General features: G+C 51.2%; 1 protein-coding gene across 1 annotated transcript; it reads left to right on the top strand.

Annotated features, from left to right (window-relative positions):
• Positions 1 to 358: 358 nt before the first annotated feature.
• DLX4 (distal-less homeobox 4) lies at positions 359 to 9,762 on the top strand. Its single transcript, XM_077806453.1, has 3 exons — positions 359 to 668; positions 6,246 to 6,439; positions 9,511 to 9,762. Exons 1-3 carry the CDS (start codon positions 359 to 361, stop codon positions 9,760 to 9,762), a joined length of 756 nt encoding a protein of 251 aa, XP_077662579.1.
• The last annotated feature ends 1,688 nt before the right edge of the window (positions 9,763 to 11,450 follow it).

The raw sequence follows: 11,450 nt of genomic DNA, 5'->3' as shown, positions 1-11,450 counted from the left end.
CCGGCCTGCTTGTTAATTACCGTGATGAGGGGCTGCCCTCAGGGCTCCGTGACGTCACTGGCCGCCTGGGCCAATCGGGGAGGCCCGGGGCGGGGCGGGGAGGGCGCAGGGGGAACCCCCGGGGCGAGCTCTGAGCAGGAGGTTGCGCTGCGGAGCCTGGATGTAGCCGGCGGGGGGGGGGGGTCTGCGCGGAGAGCTCCCTGCAGCCCGGGCCGGGGCGGGAGAGGGGCGAAGCGCAGCGGGAGCAGCGGGGCTGTGCCCTGCCCCAGCCATGGCTCGCCCCAGCAGCCGTCGCCGCCGCCCGTCCGGTTGCTAGCCCCGTGCCGGTCGGGTTGCGCGCCCGGGCCTGGGCTCCGCGATGACTATGAGCTCCCTGGCCGAGAGCCTGCTGGGGCCGGACCCCTCCAAATCCGCGTTCCTGGAGTTCGGGCACAGCCACCCGCCCTCGCCCCAGCCGCCGCCCTCCCCCAGCCTGGCCCACGGCCACTACCCCCTCCACGGCTTGCACGAGGGGGGCCCCTTTGCACCCTACGGACGGTCCGTGGCTTACCCGTACCCCGGCTCGGCTGGCGGCACCCACCACCCGCACCATCTCCACGGCAGCCCGTACCTGTCCTACCAGCAGCCGGCCAGCGCCCTGGGGCACCGGGGCAGACTAGAGGAGACAGGTAAGGGGGTGTGGGTCTGTGCCTGTGTGTTGGGCATACTCTATTCCAGCCCAGTCCCTCTGGGGGGGTCTGCTAGCCTCCAGCGCCGGTCCACTCGTGTAGCCCCCTCTCTGTGCCCTCTAGCCCCTTGCAAGTGCCCTTCCGCTGTCCACCCCCCAGGCCCGGGCCCCGGTTCTCTCTGGCTCAGTCTATAATCCAGCCCTTTGCAGGAAGAGTTCTTTTCCCCCGCTGCTACAAACAGAAAGTATCTGGCAGTTCCTCCGACCCAAGCATCAGACCGAGAGGCGAATCTCTGCTCAGAGTTTGGAGTTGAAAGTAGCCTTCTCCTGGCGCAGGAGACTTCTGTCCCCCCGCTTGGCTTGTCTCAGAGCACCTAGCTTAGCCCTCTCTTTAACTAGGGGTTTACGCCAGACCTGCTACAGCTTCCTTTTGCGAGTTTTCTAAAGCTCCCCGCCCCCCATAAGGGAACAAAATAATAATTTTGACAAAACCGAGATGCTACCTCTCCCCCCCACAAACAAACAAAAGAATTACAAGCTCAATGGAAATCCTTTAATAGGAAAACTGTCTTAAGTTCTCTCCCCGTTTATGAAAAACATTATGTTTCTGTTAACTTGGTACGCTCGCAATGCAAACACGAATTTTTAGGACAACTGTATTTTCCCCCACTTAAAAACGTCTCTCGCCAGCAAAGGAACTGTGCGTTGGATTGCAGGGGCCTGGGCATCTCTCCTGAGACTCTGGGTTGACGAGGGCTGTGGGTTTTTTTGTTTTGTTTTTGTTTACTTTGGGACATTTTCTTTAAAAAATACGCACTGGCTAAAATATCCCGAAAACCTCTCTTCGCTGTTAGATTGGAAACATATGCCCCTTTACCAGAAAACGTCTCCTATTTGTTTTTGCATTTTATTCTAGATCTGCCATGGAAGCGATTTTCTGAAAAATAATATCCCTCCCTTTTAGCAAGGAAGAAAACCCGTCTCCGTTTTCCTATGCTCCAGGGGTAAAATTCTGGCCCCATGGAAGCCAGTGGATGTCATTGAGTTTAATGGGCCTGGGATTTCCCTCCAGAATTTTGCGCACACCCAGAATGACCTGTCAGTTACCCTGGTGTATCTGTCAGATTTATCTGCAATGGCCCAGAATTGGAGGCTGACGTACAGAAGGAAGAAGAATGCAATTGTTTATTTTGTAACAATTAGACTGCATGGCACCTTGTTAATATCTTTCATCGCCTGGCTGCAGAGGCGAGGCCTGCATCCGCCATAAAATACACTTAGCAATGTTTAATTTTAATACAACACGGGCTGGATGTTTGGGAAAGGCATACACAACCAATCTTTTCCATTTCGTGTATTTATATTATTTAATGCCAATATCCTTTAATTGGCACCTGTCAAGATTCCAGGGGCGATACAAACCGGGTTCATGGCAGATCAGCCGCATTAGGAAACTTGCCATAAAGAAGCCGCTTAAACAGTCCATTGTTCTTTGGGCACATCGCTTTCTAAAACGAATATGTTTACACCGCCCGTTTGGAGCTATTTCGTGCGGGCAGCGAAGTTCTTGGAACGCTCAGGGGGGAAGTCGTTTTAAAAACGAATTACATATGTATTACGTGAGGGTAAAATGCCAAAATATTTAATCACGGGGCATAGGCTAGAAGCAAAGGACTGCATAGAGATGCCACAGAGAGCAAAGAGCTGGCAGTGATATAGTCCTCATTTAAAAAAGAAAAGTCCTAGTTGTAAAAATAAAACAAAAGATTTTGGAGTGACTATCGGAACGGATTCTTTGGTAACGGAAACAATGTGGCCAGTTGCCTTAGCGATTTTTCCTGGGCTTTTAAGAGCCCCTGTAACAAAAAGTTAGTCATTAAAGTGATCCGTGCACCAGGGGAGAACCTTCTCAAATGGAAGTGCATTTCGCTAAACCTAGGCAAGGCCCCGTCCTGCCCCTGCGTTCATCCAGGTTTAACTGCCCAATGTTCCTTCGCAGCAGGATACGGTCCTAAGTGTCTGCAGACCGTAGAGATCGAGGAGGCCAAATTCTGCTCCCCCCTTCCTGGAGTGACTCCGGATTTACACCAATTTCACTGAGAGCAGAATTTGGGCCGTCGTGTAACAGATTAACACATCCCAACTGAGCCTGTTAGTCACTGCTGAGACCGTACTGCCAACCAGAACAGCAGAGAATCTCCCTGCGGGACAGAAACCCTTCCGGAGGGTTTTAATTATTAATTGGGTTAATTATTAATTAGTAGTAGTATTTTCCCCGGGTTGGGTTAAAATTCAAGCTCTCTTCTCGTGAAGCGTTCAAATCTAGAACTGAAGTGACTCTCTCTAACCCTTTCTACTTTCTTCGAAAGCTCCCAGGAACAAATGAAGGACTGAGGGCGGCGGACCGCGGAAGCAAATTTAGATGAATCAGTTGCCCATAAATTTCGGGGAGCCGGAGAGAAGCTAACTTTGAATCACGAAAACTTCTCCCGGCCGCTTTGGAACTGTGGCAGGGGGTTGGCGGCTTGTGTAACCCTGGCTAATGAGATATGTGCTTATTTATTTCAGTATTCCCTTTGCAAAGAAGAGAACCCGCATTTATTTGCCAGTGTTATACCAAGTCTCAGGGGGTAGCCGTGTTTGTCTGTAGCCACAAAAACAAGGAGGAGTCTGGGGGCACCTTAAAGACTAACCGATTTATTTGGGCATATGCTTCGGTGGGTAAAACCCCCCACTTCTTCAGATGCATGCTATTTCTGATTGCACCTAACAAGGGAAATCCCAGGCTCCATTCAAATTCTGCCTCTATTTGGACTCAAATTTCCTCCGCAGCTCATGGGTTTCCATTTGAGTTCCTTTTAAATGTTCTGCTCACTTCCCAGAATACTAATTCGATACGCAGAACAAGTCACGGGTCGTTAATATATTAGGAACTTGTGTGTATCTATACACCCGCCCAGTTAATTTATTGCCGTCCAGATTTAAGGAGGAATTATGAAACTGACATCTATTAAAAATTATTGAATCTTTTCACAGGTTAGGCTTCATCTCGTGGGGAAACAAGAATCTTTCATTTTAAATTCAGATCCATTGGTCCAAAGAGAGACAGAACACAAATCGATTGGCGAAACATTTCTGATGCTAAATTATTCTAGTGCAAATCCGGATTCACTCCACTGCCGCCTGGGTGAATCCACCTGAATTACTCCGGGTTTAGATCAATGTCATTTAGACCAGCATCTGGCCCTTTCACAATAGCACGATTTTCAAGCTTTTGATTTCTACCCTGCAAGCGAGTTATTCACTGAAAGAAAGAAATAAACTAGTAAACGAAATATCCATGCAACTCATTGGCAAATCGGCTTTAAAATGAATTCGACAGGACGTTAACAAAACCACCGGAGAAAGGGAAAATGGGCTAACAGGAATTGTGCAATGGGCTAACAGGAGTTTGCTAATTAGCGTTGAGATTTTATATATGAGATTTTACGGCAGGTTCTTTTGTTTTGAAATTAAATGATTCCTTGAGGGTTTTTTTTTAAATTACACTTTACTCTTCTGTTGACTCAATGCGCCCTCACGCTTTCCATTTGCACGTACAAATCTCATAACGATCTCGTCGATTGAAAAAGAAAATTGCCATCAAAATTAATTACAGTGTGGAGCAGCGTTTCGAAGCTGGCTGGAGAATGAGAAGTGAATAAGTAGCTCATTATTTTATAACAAATTTATACCCTGCTTTGATGTTACCCACATAAACTTAACAGAGCAAAGTGCCCTGCCCTGAATTCTTTCTATTCAAACTTCCCAGTGGCTTGAATTTTGCGTGTATAAAGACCGTCTCTACAGTTTGCAAGTTATATAATCTAACATAAACTAATCTAAGTTATATAATCTAACAATGCAGCGCTGTTAAAAGACCGAAGTGACGTTGGCAGGGGTGTCTCCAGAACTTGATTATAAAGTATAAACGGCCCGGCCTGAGAGATGAAGCCGAATTAACACATAGGAAGCAACAAACACATAGACCAAGATCCATGGGGACCAGTTCTGGGGCAGATCTTTAGCTGATGGGAACTGTCAGACCTCATTAGGGAGTTATTACAATGCAGGGTAGCTGCGTTAATAAAGTTAAGCAGGGGCTTAAAACTTTGCAGGAGAGGGGCTTCACTTTCGAAGAGTCTAAACCGGGAAGGAACCCCAGACGACGCGCGATATGGCTTTGGGATATTCTCCGCCACCTGCTCAAGGGGGAATAGCCGGAGCGGGGGGTGGGGGGGGGGAGGCGACAGATACCTGAAAATGAAAAGCACAGAGCGGCCTATGCAGAGCGGGTACGTGCGACACCAGCAGAATTCATAATCAGCAAACTCGGATAGGGAGACGCCTCTACTTTGTGCAGAACTAATAAATGTCTCCTCATTACTGCTAATTAAGGGACTGTCACGTGGCGGAGGGTCTGCTCCGTTGCAGGGAAGAAAGAGGTTTCTGAATAGGCTATATGGCTAAGTGGCTTAGATTTACCCTATAACACTTGATATAATATGCCACTTATTTACAGGATCTATTTTATAGCTGTTGTGGGGGGGGGGGAGGAGTGGGCGGAGGGGGGCAGGTCACGGTCCTGTCCGTTTTCCCCCCCTGTTTCCCTGCCCTGTCCGATCGATTGGGATTTTTAAAATACACATTGTTGGGAGAATTTAAGCAGTATTTTACACACACAACCCCCCGGGCCCCCCGAGACAAGCCTTTGATTGAAGGATCTTCCTGTAGAATTGGGGGCAGCCTGCGGACGGGCTGCACCACGCCCCAGCCAGCCCACCACCTTCTCAGGGGGAAGGGTCGGCTGTGAGACCGTTCAGGAGCATCACTTGGGACTGATACAATAAGGCTGACACCTCGATGCGCCCCCAAGCTTAAACTTCCCGGAGCTGTAAATCAATAAAGACCAACAAGAAGACACACCGCTTCCTTTGCTCCCCTTAGGCCCGATTGAGCTGTCAATCCGGAATAAGGGGCGATTCTGAGCGGTGGAGCGGATTTGGCCTTGTTCTCCGATAGGTGACCAATAGACCACGGGGCTCCGAGGGCTTCCCCCGAGCCAGATCATGCTGTCAATTACTCCCCTCCAACTGCAGAATTTATACAAATTTTTGCCCCCCCCGCCTCCTTCTTCCCAGGCCTAGGAAAAATCACACACACAGAAAGAGACGAAACCTCTTTTCGTTGTTTTAAGGTCATTTTGCAGCGTTTATAAGGGTGATTAGGGGACCCGATCCTGGGCCAAGAGCGTCTTTTGGCGTCAACGAAGTGTGTGGGAACCAACCTCTGGCATTTAAACAGCGTCCCACGCCACATGGGGGTGGCTCAGCCCCGGGATGCTTCCCTCCCTTTGTTCTTCCCTGTGGATTCGGGGGGGGGGGTGTTGGATCTCCGGGATCCGCTTATCACCCCTTTCTGGCCTCTCTGCGCCAGGCTCCCCTCCCCCCCACTCCGGAGGCTGCCAGTCGCTCTCGCTTTATCGAGGCTTTTCATCCACCCGTCATTTATTTTTTTTTTATTTATTTTTTTTTTCCAGAGCACGAGAAAACCACCGTGATCGAGAATGGCGAGATCCGCATCAACGGCAAAGGGAAGAAAATCCGCAAGCCCCGCACCATCTACTCCAGCCTGCAGCTCCAGGCTCTCAACCAGCGCTTCCAGCAGACCCAGTATCTGGCCCTCCCTGAAAGAGCGGAACTGGCGGCGCAGCTGGGACTGACCCAGACGCAGGTACCGGCTGGGGAGAGCCAGAGGGAATGGGCTGAGATCCAATCCAACCCCTACTGAGCCCTTGGCAACAGCTGGACTTTAGCCACGGGGCCAGATTCTGCTCTACACTGGAGCGAATCCGGATTGACTCTGAATTTGCGGGAGTGACTGGAAGCAGGGTCTGGTCCTGTCTCTCTAACGTACAACAAAATAGTAGGCAGAGTTGCGTTTGGTTTCATTAAGTCACATCTTGCTCTCGTTTACAGCCATGAAAGTTCAGAGCTAATTCGGATTTAACCCTGTGTAGAGCAGAATCTGGCTCCATCTCTCTAGTGTATAAGAAATAACAATACATGCAGTTCCTTCCGTTTGCTTTCATTGGGCCACTTCCAGCCTCTGTTCCATCCCTGTACATCAACAGTTAATTCGGATTCATACTTGTTTAGACCAGAATCCGGCCCTGCCTTCTCTCACACATCGCCACATCTTTGTAAATAGATCATTCCAAATTCTGCTCAGAAGTAAATCTGGATTGACTCTGCAGTTGTAGGGGTGTAACTGAGAGAAGGATTTGGCTCGAGGAAAACCCTAGGAGCCCTGCGATTCAGAGAACAAGGCCAAATCACCGGATGGATGGAGCTCAGTTCTGTCCCCCTCTCCCTCTGGCTTCCCTGGGGTAACTCTGGGCTGGATTTGGTTCTGCACCCTCTCTCTCTCTCTCTCTCTCTCTCTGTGTGTGTGTGAGAGATGATTTGTCCTTAATTCCGGCGCCTTCGCCTCGGCCCCTTTCTGCCGCATGTGGTTCCCATTCGCCCTCTTTCTCTGTCTTCAAAGCCCTGTGGAATTGCTCCCGAGCTGAGAGGCATTTCCTTTAATTGTTCTGTTATTTCTCAGCGAGGATGGGGATGTTTGTCTATCTGAGGTTGACAAACTCTTCTGCAGGGTGGGCGGGGGGGGGGGGAGAGATACTGCCTGACAGGGAGAAACAGCCCCCCTTTGAGCGGCTGCTCAGCTCTGTCCCCAAGGAAACCCTGAGCTCGGCTAGTTTCGTTTCAATTTCATTTACGTGCAGAAGAAACAAATCAGACAACCGTGAAGCCTCGCTCGGGAAGCCCAGTGGTCCCCGGCACACGTAAACAAAAACAAAGACCAGAAACTAGCCCCAACAATGAGATTGGACCGAATGCTGGCTCTCAGCCGTGTGAATTCGGACTCGCTCCTTTGCAGCGGAGTGACTCCGGATTCACAGGGATGGAATTTGAGAGCAAAATCTTGGCCGCCTGGCTTAAAAATAGTGTAGAGGAAACCCCGGAGAAATGAGCAAGCAGGGGCTTGGGGGAGGCAATCGGCTGATTGAGTAAATCCTGTCCCCATCTTGGGTCCCGAGCCTCAGCTGGGCCGTGGCTCCGCACAGCTGGATGGGAACGCGGGGCAGGAGCAAAGAGAGACGGGTGAACGGCTTTGAAGAGAGAGATGCAGACAGGCAGGCGCGAGGGATCAGTCCACAGCCACGGGCAACGAGATTTAATAATCATCATCACCATAAAAAAACAAAGGAGGCAAGTGAGGACCTGCAAAGCAGCGCCCTGTCAAAAAGAGCCAGTCAGCTGCGCGCTGCGCGGCGTTACGAAATGGGGCTGACCCCCCCCCCCCAGAACCGCAGCGCGGTTCCCCCCAGCCCAGCCTCCTTTGCGCTCCCTCTCTCCTCTGCCATCCACCCCGGTGTCTGCCCTAGGCACAGTCCTCTCACAGTCAAAGCAGAAGCCCCCACCCCCTCCCACAGGGGGGATCCTGTAGTCCCCCCCCCCCCGGGAGTTTTGCCATTGTCTTCAGTGGCGCCCGGATATTTTAAGGCACTTTCCCAAGCATCGCCCCGGACACAGGCTCGGGCTCCAGGAGCAGACCAGCCCGAGGCGCTGCGCAGAGACGCCGCCTAAGATGCGCCGCTCGCGTAGTCACCTGTTCCTGAGGATGGGCCCGATCCGGCTCCTATTTCACTCCGAAGCCAGCACTCCCACCCCCCTGTGGGCTTCCACGCCAGCTGGAGAGGAGCCAGGGTGCGTTAGTTTCCCCCAAGTCGGGCGGGCCTTATGGCTGGCGGACCGCCCGGGGGCACCCCGAGGGAGGCCGGTCGGTAGCCGGGGTAGTCGGCACCGATTCACGGAGAAAGGACCTGAGCTCGGGAAGCCCCGTCCGCGGCAGGCTCCACGCCCAGCTGCTGCTTTGTACGCCAGAAATCTCACAGCTGGGGCGCTCCATGGGGCCCCCGCCCTACCCTTCGCAATTAGCCCCCCCCCGGCACTGAATCAGCTACTACAGCCCCCCCCCCCTCCCCCGCACCCCGTCATTTCTTTCTAGCTCCTGGGAATCTGCGCTTTACAATAAACCAGCAAACTCCCTGGTGCGCGCTGGCCCGCTCCGTTTGGAAGCAGAAATCAATTAAAAATCTTTCCTCTCCAGACCAGAGTCTGCTCCCCGGCCCCCACTGCAGCAGCCCCCACGGGGCCCAGCTGAGGAGCGGACGCTTGAGACTTTGGGGCGCGCGTTCCACCTGAACCCAAGGGTGCCGAGGCGTTGGCGGGAGGTGGAAGGGGCTGGGGGGGCTGGGGGGGTCAGTCAGCACAGTGCATTCAGCGGCAGGCCTGCCAGCGGAGGCAGGTCGGGAAACCGGCTGCCAACACATCTCCCCACCCCGCCCCTCGGCCCCAGCTCAGGCGATTCAGGGCTTTGGGGGTCGTTTGTAAGTCCAGACCGGGAAAGAGCTGCGGGGGGGGGGGATTTATTTTGCCTTGCAACGTATGTATATTCTCTCTCCTATTTCGGGGGTGGGGAGTGACAAGCCGGAGAGATATTGGCAGGGAATCCACACGCACTCCAGGACCACCCCCCCCCCCCATTCTAGCTGCTAATTGAGTATACAGCACCCCCCCCCACACACACACACGCACCTTTGTAGTTCGCAAAAAGAAAAGGAGGACTTGTGGCACCTTAGAGACTAACCAATTTATTTGAGCATGAGCTTTCGTGAGCTACAGCTCACTTCATCGGATGCATCTTTGTAGTTAGGTGACTCTTTCCTCTCCTTGTCCTAGGTCAAGATCTGGTTTCAGAACAAACGCTCCAAGTACAAGAAGATCATGAAGCAGGGCTCCAGCGTTCAGGAAGGGGAGCACCTCCACAACTCTGCATCCTTGTCCCCCTGCTCACCCAACATACCCCCTCTCTGGGACGTTTCCATGGCTGGCAAAGGAGCCCCGATCCCTCCTAGCAGCTACATCAACAGCTTTGGACCTTGGTATCAGCCACACCAGCAAGATGCCATGCCAAGACCACATATGATGTGACACTGGGCTCTGCCTTGATCCCTCCTCCCCACCCACCCCCAGAAAAAGAAACACAAGCCCTCAGCTCTTTGAGGAACTTATGAAACCATCAAGTCTCCGGGAGTTCCGCCGGCCACATGGGAAAATTCTCCAGGCCTTCTCCTGAGAACGTGGAACCTCTGTGAGGAGTTGATGCTGACATTTGCATAGAGCAGAGGAGAACAAAGGCAATGATGTTATCCCTGCCAGGAATAAAGAAAACCTACAAAGAAATTGTTCACGAGTCTGGGGACGTGTTCAGAGACTGGCTTTTTTTCTCCTCTGCTCCTCAGAAATGTAAAGAGGGAGGAGATGATCCTCAATGGGCGTTAACTGGTGCCAAGTCAATGGAACTCGGGCAATTTACATCATCTGACAATCTACCCGCCCCCCCGAAATCCCTCCCTCTCTTGGATAAAGACTTTATCGACTATCCAATATTACCCTCCTCCTTTTTTGTGCTGTAAGTAGCCCATTCTATACACATCGACAGATTTCTACTTGGAAAACTATATATATGTGTATATAAATCTCTCTATAAACTCTTCCATACTGCAAAGCAAATGCTCACTCCACATTTGAGTGTCCTGCTGTTAATATTTTTAAAGTGCTTTAATACCAGGATTGTGTTTACAGACAGTGACTCAGAAGAGTTTGAGGAATGTAATTTCCCTCCAGGCCTTTTATAAAGCACCCCCCCCCCCCACTGAAAGGCAGAGAGAGAACTTGTTCGCGTTCAGTTTTATCCACCAAACAGTGGGGATTTCTTTCTGGAAGAATTTGTGATTCGATTTAACACACATTCTCCACATTCATTCGATCTCTAATCCCCTCCTGTACCCGCCCACCTGAAGCCATGGTTTCTCCCCTCCTGGCTGGCAAAGATTTATTTATAAATAACATTTTGTTATGATGTTGTTTCTCTTTATAAATAGGATGTAAAGCTGTATAGTAAATGTCTTTCCTTCCATCGGTTTTTGCCCCTCCCAACCCTCCCCCCACATTTTATAATACCCATTTCTAATGCAATTTTTCAACTCTGGTCTAAGGAGGGGGAATAGGTTTTCCCCTGGTCACTACAGGAAAACGTTGAGGAGAAATGTTTTCTTTAACAAGAGTTGTTTCCATGTTTTCCCAGTAAAAAGAATCCAGTGGGGGGTAGGATAGCCCAGTGGTTTGAGCATTGGCCTGCTAAACCCAGGGTTGTGAGTTCAATGATCAAGGGGGCCATTTGGGGCAAAAATGGGGTTTGGTCCTGCTTTGAGCAGGGGGTTGGACTAGATGACCTCCTGAGGTCCCTTCCAACCCTGATATTCTATGAATACTTGCTTGGATTTTTGTTCTGATTGCTTGGGACAAGGGCCTGCTGGCTGAGGACGTTTGCGCGGGCGCTTGACTTTACTACCGGTAGTAAAATGTAGGCAGCAAGGGACCGAGATCTGCAAAGTAGAATCAGGGAGCACTGAGCTCCAGGCTGAACAAGCTCGGGGGGCGCAGAATGAGCGTTTTATTTCCCTAGGGGCCCGATCCAAAGCTCCTGGGAAGCTTTTTGAGGGACCTAGGGCAGGGCTAGAATTTCCGATGCGGACAATGCAAGCGAAGTGCATTTGTATTTTATGCTATGAGAAAATTCTGGTTGGGGGGTTATTACTGGTTTATTATTTAGCTCT

The sequence above is a fragment of the Eretmochelys imbricata genome, chromosome 27 (genome assembly GCF_965152235.1).
Source record: "Eretmochelys imbricata isolate rEreImb1 chromosome 27, rEreImb1.hap1, whole genome shotgun sequence".
Taxonomy (NCBI): Eukaryota; Metazoa; Chordata; order Testudines; family Cheloniidae; genus Eretmochelys; species Eretmochelys imbricata.
This window is presented reverse-complemented; position numbering and strand designations above follow the sequence as displayed.

Excerpts from the sequence above, each read along its gene's own strand:
- DLX4 (XM_077806453.1), top strand. The coding sequence starts at position 359 with ATGACTATGAGCTCCCTGGCCGAGAGCCTGCTGGGGCCGGACCCCTCC. Across the intron at positions 669-6,245 it reads GGGCAGACTAGAGGAGACAG|AGCACGAGAAAACCACCGTG; the intron begins GTAAGGGGGTGT and ends TTTTTTTTCCAG. Across the intron at positions 6,440-9,510 it reads TGGGACTGACCCAGACGCAG|GTCAAGATCTGGTTTCAGAA; the intron begins GTACCGGCTGGG and ends TCCTTGTCCTAG.